Below are 17,373 nucleotides of genomic sequence, written 5' to 3'. Positions count from 1 at the left end.
CTCTCTCCTAGAAATAAATAAAAAACATTTAAAAAAAAAAAAAAAAAAAAAGAAACTGAACTAAGGGGCGCCTGGGTGGCTCGGTCAGTTAAGTGACCAGCTCTTGATTTTGGCTCAGGTCATAATCTCATGGTGGTGAGGCTGAGCCCTGCATCAGGCTCTGCACTGAGTGTGGAGCTTGGGATTCTCTGTCTTGCTTCCCTCTCTGCCCCTCCCCTGCCTGCACATACACACTCTCTCAAAATAAAGAAGTTAAAAAAAGAAAAAGAAATTGAACTAAGGTGATCACTGATTAATTAGCAAATTCAAACTCCTCAGCCTTGCACCCACAGAAAATTTCCCTTCCTGTCTCGACTTTTAGTTGGATATGCCCTAAAATGACCTCAGTGCTCTAATCAGGTCAATTTTCTTCCTTCTCATTTTTTTTTAAGATTTCATTTTTTTGAAGTAACTTCTACATGCAATGTGGGGCTTGAACCCACAACTCTGAGATCAAGAGTTGCACACTCTACCAACCGAGCCAGCCAGGCACCCCCTTCCTTTTCATTTAATTTCCATCTCTAATTTTCACCCTCAATCTTCCTCTTTATTAAAATTCTTTCCAGCGTTTTCCGCCAGTTTGTAATGAACTCTTATGTCCAAGACATTTCAAAACTTGCTTTCTTGACACACTCCACCCTCACTTAACCGTACTCCCGGAGGCCACAGCCTTTCAGAGCAGGGGCCGGTATGCCCAGTATCAACACCTCGCTTCTCTGGAGGCCAATCTGCTAAGCAATTTCAGCTATCCAAGAAATAAGCAAAAATCCTCTAGCTTCTAGGACCAAAAGAAAACAATACAAAGTGAGGTTCAAGTGACTATGTGTCGCTAGTGCCACTTCATCCACTAGGCAAGTGGGCACAGCAGCCGGGGCCCATAAAACTTTTTTTTTTTTAATGTTTTATTTATTTCTAGGAGAGAGAGAGAGAGACAGCGTGAGCAGGAGAGGGTCAGAGAGAGAAGGAGTCACAGACTCTGAAACAGGCTCCAGGCTCTGAGCTGGCAGTCAGCACAGAGCCCGACTCGGGGCTCGAACCCACGAACCGCGAGATCATGACCTAAGCGAAAGTCGGACGCTTAACCGACTAACCCACCCAGGCGCCCCCGGGGCCCATAAAACTTTGAAGGGCCCACAGAAATATTCAATTTTTTTTTTTTTTAATTAGAAGAAAACAAAGAACTTTCAGGTCAAAGAAAAAAAAGGTTTTTTTTAGGATTTTATTTTTAAGTAATCTCTACATCCAACATGGGGCTGAAACTCACAACCCTGAACTCAAGAGTCTCATGCTCTACCAACTGAGCCAGCCAGGCACCCCAATAAAATGTTTTTAATACCAGCAGTTGGAAATAAAATTCTAAATTTTTTTAATGGAGGAAGGGGCCCAGGTATGCTCACAGGAGAGCTCCTTCAGCTCTTGCGGCCTGGTTACTCTTACTTTATAAAACAGCTCATGAGTTTTCGTGGCTGCCTTTTTTTAGTGCACAGCTGACCAGAAGCAGCAAATTAGGAAAGTGGGAACCATCAGAGGCAGGGCGCCTGACATAATTCAATGGGATTTAGAAACAGTGAACAGTAAAACCATCAAGAACAAGGAAAGGTACAAAAAAAATAAAATAAAACAAGGTAGACTGGACCTATTTAATGACTATGTGGGCAGAGTCTTGTACATCCCAACAGTTCTTGCTGTTATTCATATTACTGACTCATGTGATTATGATTTGTAATGATGACCCTCATTTTTAAACATAGTGTTTATTATACTTTGCTTCAGACACCAAACATGCATGTAACAATTTTTTTTTTTTTCTTAAAAAAGGCTAAAGTGGGGTACCTGGGTGGCTTGGTTGGTTAAGCATCTAATTCTTGATTTTGGCTCAGGACGTGATCTCTCACTGACAGTGCGGAGCCTGCTTGGGATTCTCCCCCTCCCCTCTTAACCACCCTTGCTCGCATGCTCTTTCTCTCTCAAAATAAATAAACTTTTTAAAAAAGGTGAAAGTATAATAACAATCGATATTTACAGAAGTCAGGCTTTAGTCATTTGGAAAAAAATTAAAGCTTTTGATTTCTTCTGAATTCCTCTTTCTCTCTCCAGTGAAACTGAATATGGTATATGAAGCCTGAGATAAGTAACTGTACACAAAACATATCCTTAAATTTCCAAGTGTCAGTTAGTGTGTAAATAATAAAAATTTGCTAATTCTTGCATAGACACATCCTTCACTGTGTCTCCCCATCACTTCAGAGCTGGAATTCCTTAGCAAGGCATAGTGGTCCTGATAAATCTCCCTTCTATTCATCTTTCAAGACCAAGATCAAGAACTATTTGTGAAACATTTGCAGACTCTCTCAGGAAAATGGACTGTGCTTTCCTTTATATTCCACTGGAATCCACATAACTTATAAACATTAACTAGATACATCATGTGTACACATCGTTCTCCCTCACTGGATACGGGCAGGGACACCAGTTAGCCTCGGTTAGAAAAAGAGTAGCCCTCCTAGGGGGATGAACTAGGAAGAAGCATGCAGCAACCCCAGGCCCATCCCCCAAAGCCCCAGCACCCTGTATGAGTAACTCTTGGTGTTAAGGCTGCCAGATGAAGCCCCGAGTATGCCCCAAACACCGCATGAGATATACTGAAAAATCATATGATATCGTTCGGAAATTCAAATTCACCTGGACGTCCTTTACTCTTCTCTACTAAATCCACCAACCCTACTCAGGGCAGATGCAGCCCCACACCAAGGTGGACGGCTTGGTGAGCACAATGTGGGCTGACTGTTAACCCTCGAGTGTTGCTCAACCTTGTACACAAAACTGCACGACTGAACGGTCCTGGATTATAAGCTCCTTGAGGGCAGGTACAGTGGCTCACTCATCCTTGTATTTCTACAGGGTGGAGCAAGTGTTTATTAAATGCACATCCTAGTGAAAGCATACATTCTGTAAAGTAATACTTCAGACCTTGCATGTCGAAAGAAATACTTTTGGATGGAAAAAAACCTTCCCATCTCCCTTCCATGGAACGTAATACAACTGTCACCATCTGTGTCTTAGTCAACCTCGGTCACACTGGCATTCCTGCATCATAAGCGCTGACTGGAAGCACAACACTGAGCGATATGCCAGGTGGGTGTCCGAGGTCAACTGTGAGAGCCATGAGGCACTGTCACACTTGTCCTCTCAGGGACACGGCGTCTTACACACCAGACCTTAAACCAGCCTTAAAAGAAAAAACAAGGTTAACAAAAAATTTACATGTAGACAAGCTTAGAGACAATGATACATTCATTAAGTGTTAAATGGCACATCAGTTGGAAAGATTGGAATTAAAGAGTTGTGACAGTTACATGCTGCTAGTTAAAAATGAAAATGAGAATACATGTTAAGTTTTTCTTTTTTCCTGATTATAAAGTAATAAATGCGTAGTGTCAAAATTTTATAATACGGGAAATAAAGCAGAAAAATTTCACCTAAAATCCTATCATTTAAGATAGAGTGGGTGCCTTTAAGATGGAAAAATAACAGAACTTCCTTTATTTTTATTTTTGATTACATTGTTTTAAAAATTACCCTTTTGGTGTATGTTTTAAAATGAACATCATCTTACAGAATAAGAGATGTATTAAAATATTGGAAGGATGAACTCAAATGCTATTTTGGCGGGTAGGGGTATGCGTTCAGAAAGTTGAGGGGCCGCTGATACAAAGGCAATCACAATAACAATTCCGGCAGCCCGCCCCCAGTCCTTTCTCCTTTATGACTGAAATCACACTTGGAGAGTACTTGAGGATCAAGTAAAAGGTGATTTGATAGTTATGTAGGAAGTTTCTGACATAAGCCCAGTTAATATAGATAGTGGGTCACTAGCTGGGTGGCCAGAGTTTTCCATTTGACTGCTGTCACTTGGTGTTTCTCCCTGTCCTCCCTTCCCATTATTGCTCCTCTTATTCTGGAAACTGGCCCCCTTCTTCCGCTCGCTCCAGGGCTGGCTAAGCAGGGAGGGGCTACAGGAGCAAGATGGTGGGCAGTGAGGGGCCAAGAAAGCTGCTAAGCTCTTTCTTGCCGGCATTTCCAGGGATGGTTTCTTCGGCAGCAGCCACATGGAGTTGAGCTCCTTTGATAAGGGTTGGTTGCTTTGTTGGTTTTATGTATTTTTTGTATGAGGAAAGACAGGGTCAGAGTTTTCTTTGAGGTGAATAATAAACAGTTGAGTTGTGCTTTTGCAGTTTACAGAGAATGACAATAAACATTTACCTTATTTCATTCTCACATTCTCATCTTCAGTATTATTATTGCTCCAATTCTAGAAAAGTGAAAATTGAGGCTCAGAAGCGACTGGGTTCTAATTCATGTTTTTGAATTCTAACTCCTGTGCCCTTATTTACACTGCCAATGCCAGGTGTGTGTGTAGTTAAGACCCACCACCTTCAAAATACCCATTCAGTAAATATTGTCATCCACATAGCCTAACTAGGTTAATGAACGGAAGGAAGGAAGGAAGGGAGGAAGGAAGGGAGGGAGGGGAAGAAAGCGAAGGCGGGTTGTCTGGGGCCTTTCCTGTGGGAGCACTCTCTCCATTCCCCAGTGTGAGGTGTACGGAGCGCTGTCAAGATGAAGTGGTTATAGACCAAGGAGTGATTTAAAAAGATCAAGACCTCGTTCCATCTACATCTCCATAACTATCAGGAATATTGATGGATTGTTCTGGACCTTTTGTAAGGTTCCTCTTAGTGGCTCTTCTCACCCAATAGTTGCTATGCCAGGCAGTAGAAAGCCCTGGGAAATCCCCAAAGACCTGTGTGCTTGTTTTAGCGACAAGAAGGTAGGAGAGACTCTATGAAACACTGTTCTGTTCCACCCTGAGTTGGGAGAAAAGGGAGCTTTAGTCACAAGCAACAGGAGGCTGCAGGGAAAGAGCCAGTATGTGGGCCAGTCCTTGGAGGCTGAGGATAAATGTAATAGGAAGTGTCTGCCGGGACCTCACAATGGCCAGAAGCCACAGTCCTCAGTCCACTCCTTTCCACTGAGCCCTGGCATTCTTGTCTCTATTTCATTCTTCCTTTTATAACAGGGATCTCTAATTCTCAGACCAGAGCATTCAGGAAGCTTCTAAACTCCAGCAAATGGGAGATAGGGAAGCAGGGTGTACTTGTTTTTTACCCAGTATTGCACATGAGGCAAGCTGTGCCTGGACACTCCCAAGCTGAAACTCTGAACTCACCCTCCATGAAAATCTGCTACAGAGAACAGCTGCATTCTTTAGTTTTCCTGTCTTACAAGCTAAAAAGATTCCGTGGACTATCTAAAGGCACCTCTATTCTTAAAACAAAACAAAACAAGACCAAAAAAAAAACCCCGGAAGATCTATTTCTAGTTCCATACAACAGTCTTAATACTAGACACTCTTAAGAACTTTGAAACAACAAAACAGGAACAAATAGTATCTGAGATGTCAACCCCTAAGCCCCAACTAGTGGGCATATTCAAAACAGACATCCATTCTCTTTTTGAAGATATTAGGATAAGACTCTGTAAGTCAATTCTTTACAAATGGCATGCTCTGCAGCCAACAATACATTCCTACTTTTCAGTAACTCTATTACTTTTTATAATAAAGCATTAATACCTTCTATCTGTGCAGTCCACAGGTTTACAGAGGACATCACTAGACATTATACTGTATATTAGCTGGCCCTCCCTAAAAAGCAGGGAGAATTACCTCCATTTTACAGATAAAGAAATAAACAAAGATATTAAGGGACTAGTTCAAAGTTGCCTGAGCTAAGACTCAAACTTAGGTCTTCTGACTCCAATACAAAGAGGAAGTTCTGCAGAGGGGATCGACGTAACAAGATTCATGGCACCGTGGAATACTATAGTACTAAAATCAACACTTTCCTAACACCGACATCATGTCACTATACTATATTTAAGGCAACGGGGCTAGACGTGAAGACATTCTGGCTGTGAGAGGCTATTGTCTCAGCACCATTAGCTGATGACTTAACTTGAGATATTTAATGTAGTTGAAAATGCCATATATATAATTCTTATAATTTTTGTATTCATTAATACCTATCATAGGTGTGCTCTACCAAAAACCAAACCAAAACAAAATCCCTATTTTGAAAAACATGACTTTTAATGTGTCTGTTTTAGTTTATTTATTACATTGATCTGACTTATTTTTAAGTAGGTTCCACACCCAATGTGGGGCTGAACCCATGACCCTGAGATCAAGACTCGAATGCTCTAGGGACTGAGCCAGCCAGGCGCCCCTGAAAACATGTTTTTTTTCAGCATGTATCTGTAATGATGCTTTATAAAATTACCAAATGTCTTTCACTATTATTTATGTATTTAAAATCAGGCTACATATATATGTGCTATATGTATCTTTGATGTACATAGAACCTTGTGAGACAAGCTACTATATTAAGCAAAGAAAAGACAATTTTATAAAATATGGTAACCATCTAATATCACTGACTTAATAAATGGAAAAACTGGGCCACTAAATTGTCCACCACCATCCAGCTTTTCTTCAACGAAGAAGTCCAAAGCACAAGTTACCATGTCGGTGATTACAATTAATGTGTCTGGCAAAATGACTACACCTCTTTCCTAAAGTGGTTATACATCTTATTGAGTCATATTGTAGTCATTAGCCAGAGTTAATTTTGAACAGATAGATGGGGAGATACTCATGTTTAGGCCTGCACCATTTGGAGTCTCTTCCATTATCTGCTTATTTCGCTGAAGAAACCCAAAGCCTGAAGAGTTGCTTAATGTTACCAAGACTCCCTTATAACATCTCTGAAGTAAGACTACACTCAGATGCCGTGTAAGGATCACACGAAAAGCAATCGTGTCTAGAGACCGGTGATGTCAAAATGAAATCCCTGGAACACACAAATATGCCTGCTCGGATTCCCACCAGCAGCTCTCCAGTTTCTTACTGGTTTACACGTGATGCCTATCCCGGCTCTAAATCCTCCTTCCTTCTTATTAGGTAATATCCCCAGGTGCCAGAGTAGTGAGGCAGTTATTTTTTCCCTTCAACAACTTTATATTTTAACTAAAAGTCTAATAACAACCATTAGGTCTGAATTTTCCTTCGATGATATTGCTATGAATTTGAAGTGATCTTCCTTTATAGGAGTTCAGTTTCCAAAGAGTTTTCCACCGAACTGGTATGCTGCAAATGGGCTATAGGTGGACTAAGATACCAATTCTGGTCAGCCCTGGGGAAGGCTGGGTGCCCCCTGGGTGGCTGCGCCTCTGGCCAGCCGAGGGTGGCTGCATCCGCTGACCCATGTGCCACCACAGATGCTGCCGTATTTCTCTAGGCTGTTGCACAGAAAAGGTCGGGAAGCACTGGAACTCAAGAAGGAATGGTTCTCCGTAAATTACTAGGCCATTCTGGCAGCCACAGATGCCGTCTTCCAAACCGATTCTCCCAAAGCGTCAAGTAAACTGAGCATTGAGGCGGTCAGGTTAATGGGCTTAACTACTCCCGCACTTGAGGAAACTGGGAAGTCCTGTCATTTTACGGCTGGAGGAGTTCCTCTGCAGGGACTTTATTTTGTCTCCCGAAAAGAAAAAAAGGTGCCAGAAGAGATCTGTGAGGGAAATAATAGAGCCGTCGGTGCTGCAGGCTGCGGGAAGATCTACCTGGCCTCGCGGCTTTCCGACTGCTTCTTCCTCGACATTAAGACTCAGGCTTTTCATCCCCCTGATCTTGAAAAGCACATTCCCCTCCACTTCCATAAATCCGCCGGACCTGAAAAGAGCCCCAGTGTCACTGAGTAAAAGAGCCGGCTTTAGGAATCTCACTGGAAGGAGGGGTGTCTTCGAGCCTCTCACTGCTAAGCCGGACATTTCCTAACACTGGACAAATTGTACATCCAGCTCGGGGAGGGTGAACTGCAGTGGTCTTTTACCCTCCGAGCCAATTGTTAGCTTTTCACAGGAATCAGCAGGGAAGCACATGCGAGGCCTCTGTGCTGCGGGGAGCGCGCCCATGCCTGGTGTGACTCTGCATGTAGATGAAGCCGGCCCGGGCTTTCTGAGCCGCGGCCCCGGAGTTCTCAGAGCCGCGCTTTTCTCCGGCGTGGCTCCCCGCTGGGACAGCCCTTTTCAGCCTTCTACCCCCCCTCGATCTCTTCTCCTGCACAACACAGGGAAACTTGATTGAAATAAAGACCTAGGGAACATGTTTTATTTTCTCCTGTTCAATCCATTTTAGAAAAGCTTTTAATTGGTTTTAAAAAGATGCTAAACAAAATGTGATGATGTTTTTCAGTCTTCGTGAGCCACAGATACCACTTTTTTATACTTTCAAAGGGCTAATAAATCAATCATGAAATTAACTCTCCAGCTAAATTTAAAGCGAACCCACTGAATACCGGGTTCATTAAAAATCTATGCATTTTCCTAGAAAAATTTAAAATTCAAAGAAAATTATCCTAGTAACTGAAATCTGACTTGAATTTTTAGTCCTGCACTGAAAATCCAAGACCAAAGCAATCACAAAGGGGAAAAAAGAAGGCTTGTGAACCAGTTTTAATAAGCCAATTTACAACGAGGAGGGGTGTGGGGGAGGGGAGGAGGAGAAAAGAGAATATCCTGATACATAACAACATAGTGCCCCCGAAGCGATTCTTTTATTTGAGCATGTGCACACATGCACACATAATTTTTCTACGTGAGAGCTGGAATCACAACAAATGCGATATTAAGAATTCGGTGGCTGATATGATTACTATATTGTATACATGTAAAGTTCCTCTTTTTAAAGAAAAAAGCCTTTGACTTTTCTGTTTTGATAGTGATACAAGTAAGTTTTCTACCACCCTACACCCTCGGCAGCTCTGCAATCCTTAGATTCATGCACTTTTAATATTTATTTGAAAACATCTGAAAAACCTACGTGGGTAACGGTCCGGTGAAGTGAATGCTTCCGCTTTAGAAAGACAAATCTTCTCGACGCCAGATCAGCCTGAAATTTTCCCCTTATTCTCCTGAGAGACTAGAAACTGATTTAAAAAGCAAGGTGGTACAGAGAAAGTATATTTTCATTTTGTCAAATATATGCCAACTAGACGTACTGGAAACATGAACTTCTGCCGCTGGCTCACTTGTGCAGCAGGCCATCATTTAGCAGTGCAGGTTAGAGTCACCCAATTCCGATTCGTGACGGGTTGGTACTCCTTAGGAGAATCCCTGCCATCTCCAATCACGAAGGCAGCCAGATCTACCTTTGACTTCGTGCACATTCCTATCCCTCTCTTTTCTGGTCCTTAGAGACATGTGTTCTACATCCCTTTTTGATGATCCAATCCCTGTTTCCAAGGCTTCTCCCATGCTGGACCATGTACCTTGGATGCTCACTTCTTGCTTCTAGCTCCCTCATAACCCTCCTTTCGTCAATTAAGTAGCTTCTGCAACCACTTTTTTTTAAGTGCCTGTTTTATTGAGATGTAAGTCACATAACACACAATTCACTGATGTAAAGTGTACAATTCAATGGTTTTTAGTTTTTTTGCAGATGTGTGTAGCCAACACCGTGATCAATTTTAGAACATGTGAAACACCTAAGAAACCCCGTACCCACTGGCAGTCACCTCGCATTCTCCCTCTCCACCCCATTCAGTCCTAGGCAACTGTGAGTCTACTTTCTGAGTCTATAGATTAGCCAATTCTGGACATTTCATACAGATGGAGTCAAACAATATGTGGTCTTTTGTGACTGGTCTCTTTAGGTGAGCATGTTTCCAAGGTTCATCCACGGCGTAGCATGTGTCAGGACGTCATTCCTTTTTACTGCTGAATGATATTCCACGGTATGCATGTACCATATACCACATTTTAGTTGTGAACATCTAGGTTGTGTCCACTTTTCGACTATTATGAATAACGTTGCTATGAGCAAATCTACAAGCTTTTGTGTGGACATATAATTTCATTTCTTTGGGGTATGTATCTAAATTGTTGGGTTTTATGGTAACTTTATCTCTAACCTTTTGAGGAACTGCTAGACCTAAAGGCTGCACAATTTTTATACTCCTCTCAGCAGTGTGTAAGGGTTCTAATTTCTCCAAATGCACAGCTACACTTGTTATCTGACTTTGTGGATGTAGCCATCCTGGTAGGTATGAGGCGGTATCTCACTGAGGCTTTGATTTGCTTTTCCCTGATGGCTAATGATGTTGAGTATCTTTTCGTGTGCTTACTGGTCATTTGAAATTTATTTATTTTTGAATGTTTTCATTTTAATCATATCTTGACAATAAATTACAGTACAAAATACTTAAGCCCACCAAAATGAGGGTACACTCAAAAACTACCTTTAGAAGTTAAGTTATCTAGGGGCACAAGGGTAGCTCAGTCAGTTGAGCATACAACTCTTGATTTTGGCTTACGTCACGATCTCACAGTTCATGAGTTTGAGTCCTGCATTGGGCTCTGCACTGACAGTGTGGAGTCTGCTTGGAATTCTCTCTCTCCCTATCTCTCTCCTTTGCTCTCTTTCTCTCTCTCAAAATAAGTAAACTTTAAAAAAAGTTAAAAACAAGCTATCTATATTTTTTGTTGAATAAGTTATTCATGAAGTACATCAGTATAAACCTATGCCAGATGTTTTAAGATTTAAAAACATTAGATAATGTTCCTTTCCTCAAGAATTTTACAATTATTTTTACAAAATGGAAAGTTCTTCCTAAGTCTTTAATCAAAGTGCTGTCTTTTTTTTTATGTTCTATTTTATTTCTATTAGTATCTATTTTGGATTACAAACAAGAATTTGTATTCTCAACTAGGGGATGTCTCTCTGTTTAAATGAATGTATTTAACAGTGTAAAGGACAAGCAGTTTAAAAAATATCACTAAGAAATTATTCTCTTTCTCCTAAATGAGTTTAGCATAACTTCTTCTTAGCTAAAGTAAGATACAAATTTAAATGCCTAGAGAGTCTCTCAATCCAATAAATTTTAAAACACTATTTCCTAAGAAAGGATTCTTTTTGTAGATGATACATACAGGGATTTGGGGCTATATCGTTTGTCAGCAATTTTAGTTATATCGATTTATACACGTATTGAAGGAATCAGAGAAGGGAAAAATACACTCATTTCTCTAACTTTAGTATGAGCTAAAACTGCAATTACTGGGAATGATAGTTTATAGAAAAATGCTTTAAAAATCCTTACAGTGCATGCATGCAGTAAATTTTCAAGGTCGTTGTACCTGTTTCCTTTAACTATTATAGAAGTACAAAAAAAAACAAAAAATCTTAGAAAATCAAGACAAGTCCATCACTTTTGGTTCTAACACACACACACACACACACACACACACACACACACTTTTAACTTAAATTAAAAAGCAGATTCACCAACTTAACATTAAATATTTTCCATATAGCTTAATTAATATCTCTAACTTCAAATACCAGATTCCCATACAGATATTAAGGTGTTTTTCAACTTTCTGCTTAACCCATTTGTATCTGCCTTTGTCTGACATTTCTTCAAGGTTACAGTATACAGAATCAGTCAAGAGAATTTGTGTCTTGTGTCATAGCCAAACATGCTCTGGCAGCCTCTACATGATTAACATATTTAACCAACCCTTATAGGTTACTCTTAAATGTGTTAAGCTATCAAAACCACCAGTCTCCAATAGCCGCATCAGTAAACATGCAACCACATGAACAAAGATCCTGGCTACCAACTCCCTGCTCAAAAGTGCCACATGACTTACAAGAGAAACAATTCAAGCTTACCTGTGAAAATTTTTAAAAAGAAAAGAAGAAGAAATATCTGCTTACAGGAAATAAGTTTTCCCAAATACAAATTCTTAAGAAAACCTAGGAAATGATAAATGGAACAAATGGGAACATGTATTTAATCCCTCCTATGTGAATATCATGGTCTTTCACGGGAGAGAGAGGCGGGTGGGGATGTGTAACGTGGTGAGGAATTTATAGAACAACAAGAACAGAACACTAATCGAAACGAGGATTTTGAGATCTTCAGAAAAGGGCGCTTCTCTGTTAAGAAAATCATTTACCTTAAAACAGAAGGCCAGACCTCACGACTTTGCAAAAGCCCCTCAACAGCAGAATTTTCTGTTTATGATCACTTGCTGATTTAGCAGCTCCTTTGCACCATTACATGCGGTTTACTGGAAAAATTCCGTGAAAATGCCCCTTATATTATTTTTACCTGAGGAGGTGCCTTTTTCAGCAACACAAGAAGAGCCTGTAATACCAGATTAGAAAACCGGGGGCCAATGGGGACATAATCTGGAAGAGAAATATTGCTATGTTTTAGGGATTTAATACATATATGCACATATTCCAAACACTCAGATTTTTCTGCATCAAGAATAAACATAGTCCTAAGTAACTGTCATAGAACTAGTGACAAATAGGGGGAAAAAAACCCTCCAATAACTTAAATGCTTAAAAACATTATATAAGAGCTCTCGTCTGTAAACTTTTTAAAAAGCTTCTAAAATATCCACTTTGAGTTCAGGCAGATATTTTTTTTTATAATATTCAGAGACTTTTTTTTAAGGGAGAAGAAAAAAACCCCAGATATATTTACGAAGCATTTCTAGGAAATTACTGCAAACCACAGCAGTGCAGTAAGCTCACAGGCAACAAATCATACCAGAATATGAGGGGGGGGGGGTTGTGACTGAAATGATGGTAGAGCCACTAAGACTGGTCCTCAGAGGTGAAAGAAGAGCGAACTTTCTAAAACTTTCTGTTAAACCTCTACTAATCCTTCAAGCTTCAGCATGAATGCTACCTCCTCAGCTCTCTCGGCGTTGGGCTTAGAACTACCTTCAGGCATCAGACCTCTGGAGTCAAAAGTGATCTTTCCCTTTTCTGAATATCCAGAACATATGGCACATTCTACTTTGCATTAGTTTTTCCCAATATATGGTATAACAACAGCATCTTATTTTTTGGACTCTACTAATTTTAGCCCAGTAGTAAGGGCTCAGCTTACTTGTCAAATAAATGAACAAACAAGTACAGATAATAACTATTCATACAAGTGAAAATATACTCAGAGGGCACACATTCCTGACATAGTAGTGTTGCTATGACCACACATCTCAATTGTGTTTAGATAAAGGAATTTACACAGAGCTATGAGTTTGTGCTTAAAAGCTTTTAAAGAAATAATCCTATAAACTGGGCTGAAATGTATCAGAAATAGCAGACCAAAACCCCAGGCCACTAGATAAAACTATCAAATCAAGAAAACCTCAGATACACCTTTATATATAAAGGTATGTCTTTGCTTTATAACAAACATTGCCTTAAAAAACAAGAAAATAAGTAACGGAGGACTAAAGCAAGTCTGAAAATTGTGAGGAAAACGGGGTAAGTAGAGTTAAGCTGAAATCATTACTACCCCATTTGGGACAGCTTAGAAGAGATTCCTCAGGTGCTGGTAGCACCTTCAGAAGTTTATGAAGTCAACGTGTGGGTTCAATTTCAGTACGGTCATCGCGGCATCTCGAGTGCTTGTTATAATGCACTTATTCCAGATTTATCTAATTTTTGCAATGAAATAAAATGTAAGTAACAACAACTTTTCTGGCATTTACTGGGGGATTACACATTATGAACTGTGTGCAGGGACTGTCTTATTCATTTTTGTATCCTGTAGCAGTGCGTTTAAGCAAAGGAGTTGTTTACTCAATATTTTTAACAATTAATGTACGGCATTTTTAACTTTCAGAATGTTTTCAACATATTTATCCCATTTTTGTCTTCATGATCACTCTGTGGGATGAGTGAGGAAGGGACCACTGTCTCTGTCTTATAAGAACAGAAACTGGGGTACCGGGCACTCACAGCTTCTCCCCAAGTGTTGTTTCACTCCATTCATATGCCCGTCTTCCCTGAGTTCTGTCAAAGTTCCTAAGGGGAAACTCTGGGGTACGGGCAACTCAGAGGCACTAAACAGCAAATATATCCATCAGTGAAAATTACTAATCACTTATTATGGGCAGGGAACTCTGTGGAAGAAACAAAATAATATGAGGTATGGGCCCTTACGGGAAAGCAGTTGACAATGGAGTTACGGTCACAGGGCATATTTAACATGAATACCATCACTGACTTCGTATATAAGAACGGTTCCTTGTAAGATAAAGAAAAGTATTTCTATTGCCCTTTGGTTTACAAATACCCGTTATTTTTCTCTTGTAATTTGTGAGACATTAGTGTAATGTGGCAAAGACAGTACAGTGGCAGAAGTTATGCAACTCACCAAGCAGTCTCTCAATGTCATCTACAACCACACAACTAAGCTGGGATTTGTACGCATCATCAAAGATCTGGAAGAAAGCAAAACCAAATTATCTCACTGCTCTCCATAATTATGACAATTTCCAAGAAGATAAAATTTAGTTAATTCTTGAGCAATGCCTAAACAAAGCACAGTATAACAGCAATATTTCAGACTCTACTACGTTAGGATTTAACAGATAATAGGATTTTAGAACTAAGGGTTCTTGCCATTTAAAAATGAGGAAATTGAGGCCCAAAGCAGTTAAATGACTTGCTCAAGATGACACAACCGGATCACAGCTGAGCCAGGAGGAGGGTGATGCTGTTCTCAGCCCCACAGGCTGGATGTGTCACACCTGGGCATGCTAAGGACCGCAGGTCATTAGTCAACTGACAAAGCTCATCAAATCATCACAATGGCTCTCCTATGTCAGGAGTGTGACTTCAGTGTTGTGACTCAAGAGCTAGACAGAGCCACAAGGGATGTGTAGGATAAAGCTAGATGTCATTTTATTATCTATAAGAACCGTGGCCCTGGCTAAACAAGAATAACACTGAAAGAATTCTGTTCACTCAAATCAGACCATAATGGTCAAAAGGTTTACAGAAGAGTTAAAGTTGGTTATATAGGATCAGGTAGATGTAGCTTTAGAGCCAGACAAAAGATAATAGTACACGGTCTTAAGACAGTGAAAGAAATGCAAATTAAAGCAAGCAGTCAAGGAAGCTGTTATATCCTGACAAGGATGTAGCAATTTCAAGCCAGACAAAAGATTTAATTTATGCAAAAGTTGAATGGAAGTGCCCAAGGTCTTGAGACCAGCCTTTTCGTAAATGTAGGGGTTCCTATCTAGTGACTATAATTGGGGTTCAGGGCATCTCATGGATGTCATCTGTAAGAATTAATTCCTGCATCCCAGCCCGCTCTTTCTGGTTGATAAGTAATCTCAGTGCACCAAGATGGTAACCACCCCTCCACCCATCTTGCTTGGGGTGGCATAATATTCCTTGGTGGTTATTTTTTTAACCATAGATAATTAAGTATTAGGTATAGAAATAAAGTAAATCAAAACCTTCAGTATTAATATTTTTCATATTAAGTTTAAAGACAACTTATGTATCCTTGGTCTCTAAGGTGTTTGTAACAGTTAAGGAAATTTACCGTATCAAGATTAATAGACGAGCCTTGCTAGTTCAATTTAAAATATGCAACTGGATAATTCATTTTGATAAACTTTACACTGCAGCTAAAGGATAACTTAAATAGCCTTACATATAGTAAAGATAATCTAAGGTTCACCATACTTTTTATCATTAAATAAATATAATTACAGTGACTTTGAAACTCAATGTTTTGTTAGACAAACAACTGACACACTTCAAAGAGAAAATAAAATACTTTTTTTTAAAAAATAAAATACTTTAAAAGAGTATAGTTTAAAATATTTAAAGAAATTTAATTAAGTTGTAAAAGTCCACTTTAAAGAAATTTCTAAATTTCATTAGGCTTACAAATAGAATAAAAGATGTAACTGGACTTTTTTTAAAGTTTGTTTTCAGGGAGACTGGGTGGCTCAGTCAGTTAAACATCCAACTCAGGTCATGATCTCATGGTCTGTGGGTTTGAGCCCCACATCAGACTCTGTGCTGACAACTTAGAGCCTGGGAGCCTGCTTTGGACTGTGTCTCCCTCTCTCTCTGGTCCTTCCTGACTTGTGCTGGGTCTCTCTCTGTCTCTCAAAAATAAATAAACATTAAAAAAAATGTTTTCTTTTGTGTTGAAAAACTAGGTTGTAAATTACAAAATTTTAGTATGTTGATTTTTCATTTTTTTAAAGTTAGTTAGTTTGTTTGTTTATTTAGAGAGTGAGCAGGAGAGGGGCAGAGAGACAGGGAAGGAATCCCAAGCAGGCTCCGTGCTGCCAGCACAGAGCCCAACGTGGGGCTAGAACTCACAAACTGTGAGATCATGACCTGAGTCAAAATCAAGAGTTCAATGCTTAACCAACTAAGCCACCCAGGCAACCCCAACTTTTCATTCTTTAAACCTCAAATTAGCTATACATGGTCATTTTTATGCTCAAAAGTCACCCTCAAAGATGCAAAACAAAAACCATAGCAAAAGAAATCAACTCATGTGGACAATGTAGATAGTAAGTTCCTGCCAACACACTATCTGTTCTTTAAGGTAGGAACTGTCTTCCTCAGTATTGGGTTTTCAATGTCTGACACCTCAGTGGTGCTTAATAAGTGTTTCCTGCTTGCACGTGTGAAAGAATGCCTCTGTTGCTTGCTCTCCCTTGCACCATCCCCTTTTCCCCTCACTCACTCTCCCACACTATGTTAAAATCCCATTTACTCTTGCATCCTCAGCTATCTATCTCCCCAGTGGATTGTGAGGTGGATAAAAACTGTATTCATGTTGTCTCTAGGACCTGGCACAGAATGGTATTTATACTTGCCCAGTGGGTTCAGTGGTTCAAACAATGCAAGTTCTAACTCCATCTTGTCATAAGTCACTTGTCTCTGTTCTGCTCTGGCACAGCATTTTGTATATTGTGCAAATATTAAGGGTTCATTGTATTCTTCCTTGTATTATACTAGACTATAAGTCCTTTGAAGGCAAGTTGTGTCTTAATTACCTCTGTATCCTCACATCACTTAATATAATGGGTTACCAGGAAGTAATCAATAAATATTTACTATAAGAACAAATCTGCATTTTAAATTCAAGCAGAAATATCAACAAGTGGTTGGAGATGTATGATTGAAGTCAGGGTATGAGCTTATCCTCAGGACATTCAGTGATTGCTGAAACCATGGGAAGGGATGATATCTTCAAGGAGAAATGGCAGAGGTCAAAGAATAATGGGTTAAGTATCAACTCTTGGAGTGTTGGTCTATTCATTCATTCAATAATTGAATTCAATGAATTCCTGTTATGTGTCAAGTATTAATGAAGGCAATGGAGAGAGTAATGAATAGGACAAATATGGTCCTACCTCCAT

At 39.8% G+C, this 17,373-nt stretch overlaps 1 protein-coding gene across 2 annotated transcripts in view; it reads right to left on the bottom strand.

The window, feature by feature from the left end:
* The window catches only part of NSF (N-ethylmaleimide sensitive factor, vesicle fusing ATPase), a 138,899-nt gene that overhangs the window by 14,901 nt on the left and 106,625 nt on the right, over positions 1 to 17,373 (bottom strand). For both annotated transcript variants that reach the window (XM_039250659.1, XM_039250660.1), the window contains exons 16-17: positions 14,346 to 14,412; positions 12,276 to 12,355 (exon numbers count right to left, since the gene is read on the bottom strand). In XM_039250659.1, the coding sequence (XP_039106590.1) occupies positions 12,276 to 12,355; positions 14,346 to 14,412 (147 nt within the window). The remainder of the gene's footprint in view (positions 1 to 12,275; positions 12,356 to 14,345; positions 14,413 to 17,373) is intronic.

This window comes from Hyaena hyaena, unplaced genomic scaffold (assembly GCF_003009895.1).
Source record: "Hyaena hyaena isolate Hyena2069 unplaced genomic scaffold, ASM300989v1 scaffold_378, whole genome shotgun sequence".
NCBI classification, from domain to species: domain Eukaryota; kingdom Metazoa; phylum Chordata; class Mammalia; order Carnivora; family Hyaenidae; genus Hyaena; species Hyaena hyaena.
Note: the sequence above shows the minus strand (reverse complement) of the source record. Positions and strands in the feature narration are given on the sequence as shown.